The sequence below is a fragment of the Sebastes fasciatus genome, chromosome 5 (assembly GCF_043250625.1).
Source record: "Sebastes fasciatus isolate fSebFas1 chromosome 5, fSebFas1.pri, whole genome shotgun sequence".
NCBI classification, from domain to species: Eukaryota; Metazoa; Chordata; class Actinopteri; order Perciformes; family Sebastidae; genus Sebastes; species Sebastes fasciatus.
In genome coordinates, this window is record NC_133799.1 from 33,817,636 (window position 1) to 33,833,968 (window position 16,333).

The window sequence follows — 16,333 nt, forward strand, 5'->3', positions numbered from 1 at the left end:
TTTTAGTGAATTTCAACGGAATGCGTTGCAAGGCAACAGCTTGGGTCCATGTGTACTTCCTGTCAGCTGATGTTATTCACATACACCGCAACAGGTACAATTAAAATTGTGTAATGGTCTAAATATTGTATATTTGTGACATCACAAATGGACATGAATCCTAACGGCTTGTCTCAAACGCACAATTTCTGATTACGGGCTGTGTGTGTTTTTCCATATATTGAGCTTGAGTTTTGATAGTTTAACAGTATTTATAAAGCACTTAAACCTGCTTTATAATATAAAAGACATAAAAATATCACTTTTTACAATATGGGACCTTTAAAACAGAGGATAAATACAGGCATTTTCAGGTCGACAGTATGAGGAAAATAAAGTGTTTTTTTTAACATTACAGCATGTAAACATGTTCTAGTAGAAACACCAAATTCAAGTATGATCCTGAAAATGAGCATTATATGGGACCTTTAATTCAAACCGTGGACCCGATGAATATATTCATTTGTTTACATCGATGCACCGCGGCAGAGTGTCGGAGAGTGAAACAGTCTCCAGTGAGTCCTGATGGGTGAGAGTGGGAGGTACAGCATGAGAACACAAAGAGACAGATGGACAGACAGAAAACAAGTGAAAGAAAGACACGGTGCATCGATTGAGTTCTATTTCAACCCCTACTGGGTTTTTCCATAGATACACCATATGAGGAAACCAGTGCTCATTTGTCTTTCTTTCTTATACTGACGCAAGTACTGTTAAGGCACGAGCCCCATCACCACACTTCCATAAAGCCGAGTCCCCGTGCTCACTCACCGCTCAGTCCCCGTTAATTCCTCTCATCAGAGGGTTGGCTGAAGTGCATTAGACTCCCAGTTGTACCTCTGGGAATGGATTCCGTATTCATAGTTTACAGCCTTTAGGGATTTTTATCCAAGGTCAGTAGTAGATTACCTATTTGGCTCATTGAGCCGTGCGCTCTGTTAGATCCCCCTTTTTTTTTTTTTTAATGTGCATCGGTGATTGATTAAGCCGCTGTGTTTCTATGCTGCTGCGGACCTTGACTGATGCATACGGAGAGCAATATGTATGTATGCTTAGCTCTTGTGCTGAATGTGCGATCGATGCATAGACTCCCCTCGCAATAATTACCTCATCCAGGAGAGGGGGAATGCCTGAGGGTTGAGAGAGAGAGAGAGAGAGAGAGAGAGAGAGAGAGAGAGAGAGAGAGAGAGAGAGAGAGAGAGAGAGAGAGAGAGAGAGAGAGAGAGAGAGAGAGAGAGAGAGAGAGAGAGAGAGAGAGAGAGTATTATCCTTGCTTCCCGGCTGGCTTTTTGAGTCATGGATTGTTACAGAGTGTCAGAGAGTGTGAAGCTCCTCTTCATCAGTCTCCAATCAATGTTGATGGTGGAGAGAGGGTTCTGCGAGGGTAGAAGAGAGAAAGAGAGATGGACACTAAGAGAAAACAAGCAACTGCAAAAGACAAAAGACAGACAGGGACTATAGATTGTAGACCGAGAGACTGCGTTATATTTGCTCAAGTGAATAATGGTTAGAAGTAGGACACAGATAGGAAAATAGACGTGTGCTGTTTTAGATTCTTTTATAGGCATCAAAGGGGAAATTCAGTTTTATACAATTGGGGTGTTTTTGTAGCTTTCACTCTTGTTGTTAACAGCATACTCCCAGAGGTAATTACAGATATCTGGGAACATGGCTACCTCATTATGAAGACGTTTAATGCCGCAAGAAATGTGAGCTGGCAGGTTTTAAACTGAAACTTACTGTAATTGGAAGAGAAATATGTTAAAACTATTACCCAAACTGTTCATATGAGTTTACAGACTGACCTGGTTTACGTCTGACCTATAGTCTCATAGCCAGACCTACCTCCACACTTCGTTTCAACGCTCTGCCAGTGCCGGAGAAAGGTCTGGCTGAACCCATGATAATTGCACTCTAAGGGGAAAAAAAATGCTCTGGGTTGTATTTCTTTAAACCAATCACAGTTGTCTCAAGTGGTGCTAAGCCCAGGATGCAGCGACGGTGCCCTTGCAAAAATAGTGGAATATGAGACTTTTTTCCATAACTGGCTAGCAAACATGTAAGAACATTGCATGTTAGCTCTTCTGAACATATTCTTTGTATATCTTTACAACCATTCACAGAATGAACCAAGCGAGCCTGCCTTGTTGCATTATCCACATCTTGGTCATTTTCAGTGTGAAGGTTGCTGGCTCGGAGGTTATTAATGCTGTTTCACGTAGCGACAGGGATTTTGAAAACGTAAACATCTGAATAATGGAAGGGGAAACTGCCGGCCAATGGCGGGCCAATGGGGGGTCAATGGGGGGTCAATGGCGGGCCAATGGCAGGCTTATACGCACAGTCTATATCCTACCTTTGACCTAATTCACTTACCATGGTTGTGTATCAGCTTTCCTGTCCGATGAGAGATTATTGTTGTCATTTCAAATGTGCTTATTGTTCCTTTTATTTATTTTTTTACCACCTGTCATAGTCTGATCTCAGAAATAGCTATGATGAGTACAGCGTTATCATAACTGATAGAAATATGGCCAAAACTACAAAAAAAAACAAGAATTTCTCTACTCAGTTGGCCATGCTATTAGTTTTGCTGCCTCCTATATCAAAGTAACACGCCTTGTATGCCCAGCCATCCACCCACACCTCCTCCCTGAGGCTTTTTCTGATGTCGGAATTGTAACTTTTCAAAGCAGACAATCCACCGAGCACTTCAGGTGTACGGAGGTGAGAAAGTAGGCGAGATGTGCACGTCTCTCTCAATCTCCCTTTTTTTTCACACAACTACTTGTGCCACTTCCTGTGTCTACACATGAGCACAACACCATGAATGGCTTCTAGGAGACACATTTTTCACATTAGACGTATATAGTCGGACATTTCTTCCTATACAAACCTGTTTATTTCACAATGTCACACTACTGAAAAATCAGATATACACAACAACTGTAGTGGTCATACTGTATGGCATTTTAATCAAACACAAAAGCAATGCTGTCATTTTTTCTGGAATTCTTGGACTAATAACTTGGAGTAGAAATACAACAGAACTAGAGGACAACATTTATCAGGACAATACTTTTGATTTAATTAATCTCACTTGATAAGAAACTCCTTCAGCAATACTATGATCAATTATAATCTCAAACATGTTGTGTCAGAAAATCTACTTTTGCAATGCCTATAAAGTTCAGGTTTGTTGACACTTTCATAGAGGTGTTATTATATGTTTTAGCATTGAGTTAGTGGGGATCTTGTACTCGACTGCATTCTGATATTGTCCCCCCTCATGTTTGTAAATGGAAAATCAAACTCCTTGTAAATAAAATAACTTAATATACCAATAAAATCTGGTATCTTAGACATATTGAAGTTGATACCTGGCTGTCCTTACCGTAATGCATGAGATAATATTACACTCTAAGAAAAAAATCCATAGAAAAACAGACAATGTCCTGGCAGAAAATTACCAGGACATTTTCTTCAAGCCTAAAATGGAAATTTCTGTTGATTTACAGGACGTCCTCCGTACCATTCACGGACACTTCTGTTAATCCTAAAACGGAAAATTCTGTAGATTTACACTACATCCTCCGTACCTAGCCAAATAGCAGGCCCAACCTTTACATTCTGGAGGGAAAACAGACACTAACTTTAGCATTAGTACGTTACCTATCGGTCTCTGTGGACCGCCTGAGGCTAAAACTGGGGCTAACTCTACCTGACGTCCACTGAAGTCTAAAATATAAGCTTTGGTTAAACGTAAATTACGATCCCAAACTTCCGTTAGTCTCAAATTGAGTCAGCAAAATATTCCTGGCGTATCTGGTAACATTAACGGTCAACAACAGCTGAACTAAACAACAAAACAGCTTTCCAACTAAAACGATACTGAGCTAACGTTAAGTCCTCAACATAAATCATTTTGGTCAGACATTAATTGTTGATCTTTTACCACAGAAGTGAAAAAATTTTCTCGAAATTTGAACTAAACTTTGCCGTGTGGTCTCTGCCTCTTCTAACTTTCGCGCTAGCAGAGGTTCTTGTTCCCACAATGCAATGCGTATTTAAAAATATGGGGAAAAACTCCTGTGAAAAATCGATACAGAAAATTCCTTCATATTAACACGGTACATTGGCCCGTATTTTTACGGACTTTTCTTAGAGTGTAGGAACAGCTGGCAGCCTTAAAGTGGCAGTAGGCAGTACGTTTTTGGCATTATTGGGCAAAAATTCCATAATAACCTTTTGGCATATTGTAATTCAAGCACTCTGAGAGATAACTAGACTTCTGCACCTCATCAGACTGTTCGGGTTTTAGCTTTTTGGGTGTTGAAAAAATAGAACTGTTTGATGCAATAAAGCAATTAACAAGATTTTCCCTCCAAATCTGACCTCACTCCAGTCTTTTACAGTCTTGTTTTTTTTAATTTAATTTTCGTTCCTTTCTTTTAGTAATTGGAGCATGAAAGCTTACTCTTTAAATAGTAGTTTGACGAAAGGATCTTAACACAGTCCACTTAGTATTTGCTTTTTTCCTTGACAATAACCTGAATAAACATCTGGAACAGATGAACAAAGCTGCTCAACACTATCAACTGGAAAAGGGGTCAAAGTCACCAACCACGGGGTCAGGAGTGGAAGGCTATGCAGAGAATGAGAGGACTTTCACATCTGATGCCAGGGACCGTCTTTGAACAGATGCGCCAGGGGTTACGTTCTTCCCCTTATTGAACGACCACCTGTTGTCACTTGACCAAAGTTCCATTTGATCCATGAAACATTGAGATGGAGATCATGGGTGAGGGAAATAGAAAAAAAACCCGGACAAAACCAGTGCAGAGCGGTAAAAAAAAACACAGATGGAAAGAGATGAAAAATTTCAAGTTCCTAATCACTGATCAGAGCTGATGCCAGCTGAGACCTCACCAGTGGCGCACACACACACACACACACACACACACACACACACACACACACACACACACACACACACACACACATATGCTCACAGTGACAGGTAGGGTAGTGCAGGTCAGTGTCGGGGCCTCCTTGTCACTGGGCAGTTTTGAATTGACACCTGATTGGTGTATGATGTCTCTCTCTCTCTCCACAGTATGTATGTGTATTCATGAGTGTGTCTGTCTGTCAGTGTGTGTGTGTGTGTGTGTGTGTGTGTGTGTGTGATAGGAGCTGTCATGCAGCTGTCATGTCTGCTCTGATCCCCACTAACCCTCAGTCAAACAACATGCCACTGTAATAGCAGTCCAGAGAGCAGCCACATCAATCACATTCTCTCTGATTCTTTTTATTCTCAAAGGGTTTCAAGTTGCCCAAAGCTCACTGCAATCTCAAACTTGTTGTTGTTGTTGTTGTACCTCTATTTGTGTTCTGTGTTTCTTTGTAGGCCATTTATGTTACACGGGCAGTGGTTTGCAAATTGTTTTCAATAGACAGTTGAATATAGTATTGAAAAGAAGTTATTTCATAGTTGAAGAACCTTTCAAACTCCTAATTCATTACTAATTGCAATTAAACAAAAAGAAGATATCAGCAATGCCAATAAAAAAAAAATGCTAAATTTGTTTTTTGGGGGGGTTAAAAACTTGATTTAGATAGCAAACAACAACTGTCAGTTTACTGTAGTTGTCTGAGTTCCAGAGACGTTTAGATTCTATGCCAAGGAGCACTGAAGTTGTTGAGAAGGCTCATGGTGGAACGCCATTTTACTACGACACTTACTAGACTAAGTACCATGTTTTTATTGATGCACTATAATATTAAATTGAAACATTCTATTTAAAGGTCCCATATTATAAATGTGTGAGATTTTCATGTTTTTTTTATTATAAAGCAGCCTTAAGTCCTATATAGATACTGTGAAAGTATGGAAACACTCAATCCACAGGGAGATAAACACAGCCCGTATTCAGAAACTCTGCATTTGAAACAAGCTGTCAGGATTTCTGTCCATTGTGATGTCACAAATATACAATATTTAGACCCTTTACACAGATTTAAACGTAAACAATCTAAATGTGTCCCAGTTGATTCCTCATTGCAGTGTATGTGACTGTCATCAGCTGACAGGAAGTACACAAGGACCCAATCTGTTGCCTAGCAACGCAATTCTATTGCAATTCCGGCGAAATATACTAAAACGGAGCGTGTCAGACGGAGGGTAAATACAAGCATATTCAGGCAGACAGTATGAGGAAAATAAAGATTTTTTTTAACATTACAGCATGTAAACATGTTCTAGGAGAAAGGCAAAATACAAGTATGAACCTGAAAATGAGCATGATATGGGACCTTTAATGTAATATTGCATAACATTTACCCCCAAAATGTATCACTTGTCATCAGGATTTTTTTTGTTTTATTAAAAGTTGGAGATTTTAAGAGGTTGATAGCAATAAGATAAAAAAAAGAATGGCATTATTTAATGTGTGTTGTATGTTGAAGTATTAGCACAGAACCTTGTATCACTCAACTCAGTGTGTCCTAAAATGCTAACATGAATCTCTCACAACATCCGTGTATATTGCTGTGACATCTTTCCATGCAGTAGTATACTTCATAAACAGGTAACACATCCCTAGACAAGTGGACGCTCTGTGTTTCTTAGACGTTTCACATTTTAAAAAAGAAGCGATTCTTTTGTCTATGTGCTTATTCAGCACATAGAAAGCACAAGTCAGCTCTTGCTTATCAAATTGCTTGTCAAATTCACAAAGAGGAGCTGGGGAGACCGCTGTAGGACAGAGTGATACGCGGAGAGCCGGCTTCCTCTTTAAAGTCACGGGAGAGAAATGGTTATGCCCTTAAAATAAACCACCAGCATGTTGAATGATGGAGGAATTATTATGACTCATCAATACGAGCGTCTGACTAAAAAGCATCTCGGTCCTTCGGTGTGATTCATCTCCCGTTATCGATTCCATAAACAGATATGTTCAAACCGACGCAGTCACTGAAGCCTTTATTGAATTGTTCTCCTGTTACACAGAGACACTTTTCCACATTAACCTTATTCACATAATGTGCATTGCGACATGTATCATGTTGAAAATGACTATATCAAGCTATGCTATGTTCTATCACTTATATGATGTCAAATGGAATTGAAGTAGACGGGCATAAAACTGCTGACTATTTGGTGCCTTGGCTAATTAAGGTAGTTGGAAAGGATTGGAGATAGATGGCTATTTGAAGCCCTGTGGCATCACATGTTGTGGATGTTATTGCTCTATGTGCGTGTGTGCGAGTGTGTGTGTGTGAAGGCTTAAGGACTGCCAGTATGCTATTCTATTTTCAGTCTCATGCACCCTGCTAGCATACATCCTCTACTTCCAGACTGCATGCTTTCAGATCTGTTATGTAGTTTCTGTGTGTACCTCTTTGTGTGTGTGCGTGTGTGTTTGTCTGTGTTTAAGATAGCATGTGTTTATGTCTCTGTATGTACAAAAAAAATGGTATTAAAATGACAATTTGTTGGTTTTAATAAAGAAGCAGCTGACCACTTCCCCTGTCAAACTATTCCATCAGGTACTTAAACGCTATCGAGTTCAATTATTTTGCAAAAAAACCAAAAAAACAGTGCATGACGAAATAGTTCGACATTCTGGGAAATACGCTCATTTGCTGTCTTGCGGAGAGTTAGATGAGAAGATATAGATGCAGCCCGTCCTTTCTTACCAAGTCGTCAACTACGGCAGCTTGGTCGCTGGCACCTTTGTGTCAAACTATGACACTCTACGAGGCCGTAGTTATGGCAGGAGTAAAGGAGAGAGTCAGCTGACGTAGTATATAGAGCAAAAGAGTCAAAGGAAAGCACGGGACTTTCACCCAGGAAACCCGCTGGCTGTGTCCCGCGTGAAACCAAAAGTCAACATTAACCTATTTTAAGTTACCTATGTTACTTTACATAATGTTATGCAACTTACTTATAAGCTACATCGCATACGTAATGTCGCATACTTATTTTTAACCCAAACGAAAACATTTTCCAAGACCTAACCAAATAGTTTTGTTGACTTAAGCCTCGTCCACACTGGGAACGTCAGGAGCGTGTGGCGGCTGCGTTACCTGTTGTTTTTTTATTTCGGCGTTCATGTTAGAGCAGCCACTGCGTGGTCAGCGTGTGTCAGCTGCGTCTCCTAGAGATTAAAGATCTTGCCTATTTTTGATGCGAGCTGCGCGGTTCACAACAACAGACAGTGAAAGTGATCTATTGACTGTATATTAACATCATACCAGCAACATTACTACAGTTTCAATGTCTAGACATCTGTAGAATATATTACGGAGATGAAAAAAAGTAAAGACTTATTTTTAAATCAACGCTTCCTGCTTTTATTTCAAAATAAAAGCCCTAAAGCATTTTTTTTTCTATGGACAGAAGTCCTTCATTTGTTAACACAAGGCTTTTATTCTGAAATATGTTGCCGGACAGTGTTGTAGAACATGCAGTGACTTGCAGAGCTCCATGAATGAATATAGTATGGGGTTTTAATTGTAGATTATTACTATTATTTACAAATTATCACACGTTTCTTAACCTCTCTGTCTAAAATAAATATAAATGACATTTACAATGAAATGAAATGGCCCTTATGAAAGGCAAACTTTATGTAGAAAGAAAGGGCTGACAGCAACAGCTGACAAGCAGCTGGTGTGAACACCCGACGCGTGAATCACGAAGCCGCCACGCGACGCAGCCAAATCTACTTACCAGCACCTCCAAACCTCACTAATTTTATTTTGGGGACTGTGACTTCCTTCAGTTGGCTAACTGTTTTTCCTTATTCCCAGTTTATGTTGCTAAGCAAACTGGCTGTAGCCTTATATTTACTGTGCACACATCTGTAACTCCTATACTCACGTATTTCCCAAAATGTTGAACTATTTGTCATGAAAATGTTCTGATGTAGTCTATGCTTCACACCAGCACCCCTGCAGCGAAATCTATGAATGACATTGATTGTGCGCGTTTGTGTGTGTGTGTATTTTTAGGCCCGCACACAGTTAAAACACTGAAAATACAACAGGGGGAGTTTGTCAGATATGCTTCTGTTGAGTGCTCTGCTCTTAAAAATGCTGCATCGTTTACAGCCTCTGCTTCTTTTTCTCTGCTACAGTGATCATTTCCAAATGTTAACATAATGTTTCTATGTGTTTAATATATGCTACTGTATGCACTGTTTCAAAGAGGTTTATGTCTTTTGATCCTAAGAGGTTTATCCTCAGTTAAGTCTTCATTTCCAACAGAGAACTAATACTTTTTCGCCTCTTTTTTTTTTTTTTTAAAGTCCCTCTTTTCTTGCTCCTTAACCTTCTTAAATGAACTCCTAAATTCCTAGAATGAACATGTGAAGTGGACTTTGTGGTAATGTTTACCCAGTCTCCTTGTCAGTGTGAAGTTTTTTTTTTTCCAAAAAAAAGGGGCTATAGAAAGACATGAATTATTGACATACTTTCTTATCTTTTGAGAGCATCTTTTGAAAGCTGTGTGTGTTCTTGATCACCATGTTTTCCTCCATCTTCTCCTTCTTGGTCCTATAGGTCCCCTTACAAAGAAACACACTGATGATTTAGGTGATAGTGACCGCACGGACGACGAAGGTATTTTTTCCCCCCCCGATGCCAAACTGCATGACAAGGGAAACCAAACTTACCCTTTCTCCTCCAATTTTTATCTTCTTTGATTTTCTTACATTTCTTGTCCTTTTTTTGAAAGTGATGGACATTTTCTTTTTGCTCTTTACTCGTAAACTCTTTTTGGGCTGGATGTGTTTTGTCCTTTTCAGCTTGATGTCTAAAGTTTACATGTTTACCACCATTCTTTGATATTAATACTGTTAACATAGATTCTCTGCTTGGATTTGCTGTTTCCTTTTACTTTCCTTTTTCTATGTTGCATCCCACCAGCAGATCAAGTTACTATTAACCCTTCAGCCAGCTCTTAACACATTTTTGCATGTTTTTTTTTTTTCTTTTAATTCGTGTCGTATTAAAAATCAGATCATGTTCAAAAGATCAACTACTGGCTAACTGGCTTTCACCTATACTAACAGACCTGTTCACATTTTTGGGGCGTCAAACCAACAACCTTACATACACGATGAGTCAAAAAACAAGATGAAAATACCGGACAAAATCAGTGGAATCATCTCTCACAGCCATGGTTGCTGCAGGGACTTGAGGGTTGTCATCACTCCTGGCATGGTTTCCTCTCCTACAGGGCAAAGTCTGAGCTAATTTACACACCAGTATGTGAAGCTAACTGTCTGGTCAAACACCCACAGTGGCTGTTCAGAACCTAAGTCCCAAGCTGCCAAATTGCTTGTTTTGTATCTACATGTAAATGTGGATTGGCTACCAGACACGACAGACTTGGCAATAATGTAAATTAGCCGGCATTTGGGTGGAAGCTATTAGGACATTACTGTGATTATGGTTTCAAGTGATCATCTGGACTCTCTATTTAAATGCTTTATGAAGAACACACAATCAAAACAGAGCATACATACTCAGTTTTATATTGCATGGTAATTGCGCTGGCTCACTCATATGGCTTCTGTCAATCCCACGATTTTCAAATTTTGAGGACTGCTTACACGACAGATTGCAAATAAAAACAAAATTTGCGAGCATCTTTAACAGACAAAGCTGCTCTGGAGGCAGAAATAATCTTATTTGTTGAGTTAAAATGTCCACAGAACCAGAGTTTCTCTGAGTAACAGACTGAAGCCGCGAGGGATAAAGCTATTACCAAGTCTGATCATGCTATAGTAACATACTGCAATGATGACATAAGCCTACAGTTGTAGTATCCCCATAGACCATACATAAGAAGTGGACGTAGTCAACCAGACATTGGTTTGTGGACTGCTGTTTTGAAGCCTTGAGTTCAGCCGTCGCCATCTTGGTTTTTTTTGCAACCAGAAGTGACATGAGAGGGTGGAGCTAAGTACAACCGAACGCTGAATAAGACGTTTTCAGGCAACCAAAATGGTTGTAATGAACTTTCATGAACTAAAAACACACACGGTGAAAGGGGTTAAACTTCTAAGACAAGGACTATTTCTTAGCCCGGACAATGCTAAAGCATACCCTGCTTTGTGGACTATTTGACTCTAAAAGGGACCATGATATGAATTAGAATAAGGTTTATTTTGCCAAGTATATACATACATGGAATTTGACTGTTTTTTTTTTTTTTTTAAGCTCTCTCAATGTACTTACAATATAAATAACAAAATAAAAGAATACAACAATGAACAATTGCAAGACATAAAAAATCCTATATCATCCATTTCATAAGACGTAAATGTGGCTCATCAAGTCCTTGTTGAATGCGAAGGCCAGTTTACTGCTACTGCACTTTATTCAACTTAAAGGTTAACTTCTGTATTTTTCAACGTATACTCTATTTTCCCATGTTTTTGTGGACAACGCTTTTTAAAATTGGTCCAGTATTGGGGAAGAACCCTGCAGCTAGCAGTCGCTAAACGGGCTGTAATGTTATCTCTCGGGACAATTCCACACCGTCGATGTATGTACGTCCATTAATTATAAGTGTCTGACAACATCAGAGTTTGTAGAGTTAGAGTACAGAAAGTGTAGCTTAGTGTTAATCTAAAGTATTTTTAGTGTCATGGCTGAATATTTAGTTATTTCAACAATGTGGATGCGAAGGCAAGATTTCAAAACAAGACTTCTCCGAGCGAGACTTGGTTAGACCAGCGACTGTATATAAGAAGTGGACGTAGTCACCCTGACGTCACCCATTGGTTTTTGGACTGCCGTTTTACAGCCTTGAGTTTGGCATTTTGGCCATCGCCATCTTGTTTTTTTTGCAACCAGAAGGGACACAAGAGGGTGGAGCTAAGTACAATACTTGAAACTAGCTATTGAGACCATAAACTCATGTTTACAATATTTACCGAGGTAATAAATCAAATGAGAAGTAGGCTCATTTTCTCATAAACTTCTAAACAATCAGACTTCTTTCAGCAAACCAGAGGAGTCGCCCCCTACTGGCTGTTTGAAAGAATGCAAGTTTGAGGCACTTCAGCATTGGCTTCACTTCTCAGCCCCAGAGGTAGCCCATTGGTTATCCCCCCTTCTGTTCCAATAACATCATTCACAAAGGTTTAAATAAATAATCTTTCATCTTGTTCATCATTTACTTAAGTACAAATACAAATACAAGTACTTAAAAGTCCGGTGTTTAGGATTTATTCCATTGATCTATTCTATCCTACTAGCATAAATGGAACATAATATTCATAATCATGTTTTCATTAGTGTTTAATCACCTGAAACTAAGAATCGTGTTTTGGTTAAGTATGACTGGATAGATTCAAAGTATCGGTGCCGTGCAGTACAGTATGTAACCACATACAGTATTCAAGACATGTTAATTCAGCCTGGTCTCACCAAATGCCATATGAATAACCTGCCAATTTGTTAATATTTCATATCGTGTGTTATTGCTACGCATTTTTTTGCGATGGAAGTCAGGTGATGAAGTATAAAGAGAGAGATCGTCTGCGTAGGGAGGAGGACGGGGTGGTTGGCGATGGTGTTCGTGTCCTGTGAGAAACCAAAAGTGAACCGTTGACTTTATTTAAATTGACTACTTACGCATGCAACTTATTTTACCTATAACAAACATAATTATTTCAACCCAAACCATGATCTTTTCCTAAACCTAACCAAGTAATTTTGTTTTTAATTCACAACATTAACCACGTGTTTCAAACTGTGACTGTGCGTCCGTATGTGATGGTTGACTATTTAACTTACATACGTAACTTAATTTATGTAACAAACGTCCTTATTTTAAGCCTAACCATGACATTTTCCTAAACCTAGCCAAGTAGCATGTGTTGCCTAAATACAACCAAATAGATTTGTTTGAATTCACAATGTTAACCACGTGTTTAAAACTGCGACTGTGCATCCGTATGTGCTGAGTTTGGAATGAGACCGGCGTTAAATAATACGTGAAAATGCGTGGCACGACAGGTGAAATGTCCTTAAAAGTGGCGTGATAGTTATACGCCTACCCGTGAGATCACATTGGTTAGTTACCTCATATACCCATTGGACTCCACTAAACGTTTGGAACTAAAACAATGTTATCTCTTCTGCACACAATGACTGTAAAGCCTGAAACAAAGGTAAAATGCAATAAAAAAAAAATACATTAACATTCCCCCACATACTGTTGCTGCTTTGAAGGCGTTTAATCCTAGATGAGTACTGGGCATATACTGATGAAAAGGAATACTAAAGGGAATCAGTGGATACCCGACAAAAGATTATAGGACAAAAAACTTTGCAATTGCTCCGCTATAGATATTTAAATTAAATGCTGTTTGAGCGCTAAGACAGTGTGCTGGAAATCCATTAATCTCAATAATACAAAAAAAAAAACGAACCTTTGCCTGGTTGCCATAAACAAGCTGTCCTTTGAAAAATCATATTAGGAATAAAATGTCCTTGATAAAAACCCTGAGATAGAGTCGTATCCCCTTAAGGCTGCTGAGTGCAACTTTAATGGCAGGCAGAAAGTCTTAATAAGGCACCTCTACTGTATAATGTGACGAAGTAAACAGCAATTACATCCAAATAAGACTCACAACCATCCGGATCCCTTTGATCTGTGCCATTGCGCTGCTTTTTTTTCCTGGGAGCTCACACCCAGATGCACACACGCACACACACACACACACACACACATACCAATAAGATTAGAGAGAGTCACACAGATCTATTCAAAGAAATCCCAGCAAGCTTCAAGTATTATCTTGAAAAAGGATGCAGGGCAGACAACTAATCCAGTTTAATATAGAGGCAAATATGCTCGAGGACACACAGATACACACACACACACACACACACAGTCAGACACTCTGTTACCCTATCCGGATCAGCTCGGATCCCCCCCTCGAGTGATTCTTGATGCTCTTGACCACTGACCTCTCGTCGCCTCGTAGAGCCAAACTCAATGAGGACATCCCCTAACCTCCCCACCCTCTCCCACTCAGCAAATCTTGGATTTTTACAATCTCTTTATACTCAATAAAGCTGGTGTTTGTAATCCTTTTGTGCTGGGAATAGAGATGTAAACAGGAAAGTCCCCGAGAGCTGAGGATTTGTTAGAAGCTCTGTTTCTTTTTTTTTCTTTTTTTTTTTTTCTTTTACAGCGGATATTGCTGGAGTGGCTAAGAGTGGGTTATACAGAAGTGGAGATGTCGCAAACTACGGTATCTACAAGGCTCATATAAGGCCCCCTGGTACCCTATATAAAAGTATTATATGGCAATACCTGTGAGATATTAATCTTCCCATACGCTATGGATTTATTATTTGGAGTGTGAAGGGCACAAGGATAAAGATTTTTTGTGACAGCATGAGGGACAATCCTGTACCCAAGGAAAAGGATGATAAAAGATGAACTGTGAAATGCGTTACCGTGTTGCATGCAGGTGACATTTCAGGTTCAAGTGAGACATTCTCTATACCACAACTCACCATCGTACAGATGAAAATGCACTAATTCAATTCAAATTAGCAATAACATGGACGAATAAAGCCCACCCGTAATGACAGGTAAAAGAAAATGCAAAAACTAAACTACCGATGTGAAACCACAGAACAGTATGAGCTTAGTGCGGAGAAGCCACATGATTTAGCAATTCTAGTGTAATGTTAAAGGGTAACTTCACTATTTTTCACCCTATTTTGCCATGTTTTGTGTGACTAATGGAGACACAATTTTTTAAAATTGGTTGAGTATTGAGGGAGAACGCTGCAGGCAGCAGCCGATAAAAGAGCTGTAATGTAATTGCTTGGGGCAATTCCACACTGTCAATGTATGTCCACTTAAAGGGCTTGTTGCTGTCACTGACAGGCTCCGATTGTTATTATAAGTGTCTGACAGCATTACGGAGAAATGCCAAACTCAAGGCTTCAAAATGGTAGTCCACAAACCAATGGGTGACGTCAGGTTGACTACGTCCACTTCTTACACACAGTCTCTGGTCTAACCAAGTCTTGCTTGGAGAAGTCTTGTTTTGAAATCTTGCCTCGCGTCCACTTTGTTGACATAACTAAATATTCAGCCATGACACTGACAATCTTTTAGATAACAATAAGCTACACTTTCTGTACTGTAACTCTACAAACTCTGATGTTGTCAGACACTTATAATTAGTGGACGTACATTGACGGTGTGGAATTGTCCCTGAGAGATTACATTACAGCCCGTTTAGTGACTGCTGGCTGCAGGTTCTTCCCCAATACTGGACCAATTTTTAAAAAGCGTTGTCCCTATTGTACACTTAGACACAAAAACGTGGGAAAATAAAGTCTAGGTTGAAAAATACAGAAGTTAACCTTTAAGCCGCATAAAGTGCATTAGCAAGTATACTGGTCTTTGCATTCAACACGGACTTGATGAGCCACATTCACGTCTTATGAAATGGATGATATAGGAATTGATGTCTTGCAAATTGTTCATGTCATGACTAAAGTTAGCTCAAGTTCTTAAATCGCAGTCAGTTTCGCTAAAGGGATTTAATTATGTACCATAAAGCCCTACTTTATCTATTATATTTGGATTTAATTACCTTCGGGTAATTATGGTAATTCCATCAACATGAACTCGGCCTAAGAAAGGACAGTAATTACTCTCCAGTTCGCAATAGGTCACTTGTCTGGACAGGGCTCCAGACTAACTTTTTACATTGGTTGTACTGGTGTGGCTAACTTTTTCATTTAGGTGCACCAGCACATAATTTAGGTGCACACACAATTTTTCACTGCGCCCTTTTGCTGCCACAATAACACATTTTAAGCATTTTGTCAGTTCCCATAGGCCTACACTAGGGATGTCACAATAAAAGAAATGTAACAGTCAATATCAATGCCAGCGAAATTCCAGATTCTCAATACCAATTTGATACCATGGTAAAAAACCAAGAGTAAAACAATAAATCCCATCAACATACTCTCCTCCTTTAGTTCAACGGTAATAAACAGGTCATTATTCCTTCTTTATTATCTATTTTATATTGCTGTGAAAACATATCCTTCAAACCACATATATTTTACAAGATTACATTTGAACACATCATGATAACATTAGAATTTTACCTTTGTCCTCATTTTTACTGAACAGTTCCTGAACGCATCATAATCTAAATCAATGGCACCTCCCGTTAACAAGCTCTCGTCCTGAGAATTTCAACATGCATTTGTTGTTCGCTATGTAGCATTA

General features: G+C 39.2%; 1 protein-coding gene across 3 annotated transcripts in view; it reads left to right on the forward strand.

Moving 5' to 3' along the window:
- The window catches only part of nlgn1 (neuroligin 1), a 398,518-nt gene that overhangs the window by 144,194 nt on the left and 237,991 nt on the right, over nucleotides 1–16,333 (forward strand). For 2 of the 3 annotated variants that reach the window (XM_074636898.1, XM_074636899.1), the window contains one exon: nucleotides 9,604–9,663. The exons of the other annotated variant lie outside the window; for it this stretch is intronic. In XM_074636898.1, coding sequence (XP_074492999.1) covers nucleotides 9,604–9,663 — 60 coding nt within the window. The remainder of the gene's footprint in view (nucleotides 1–9,603; nucleotides 9,664–16,333) is intronic. 3 annotated transcript variants of the gene reach the window in all.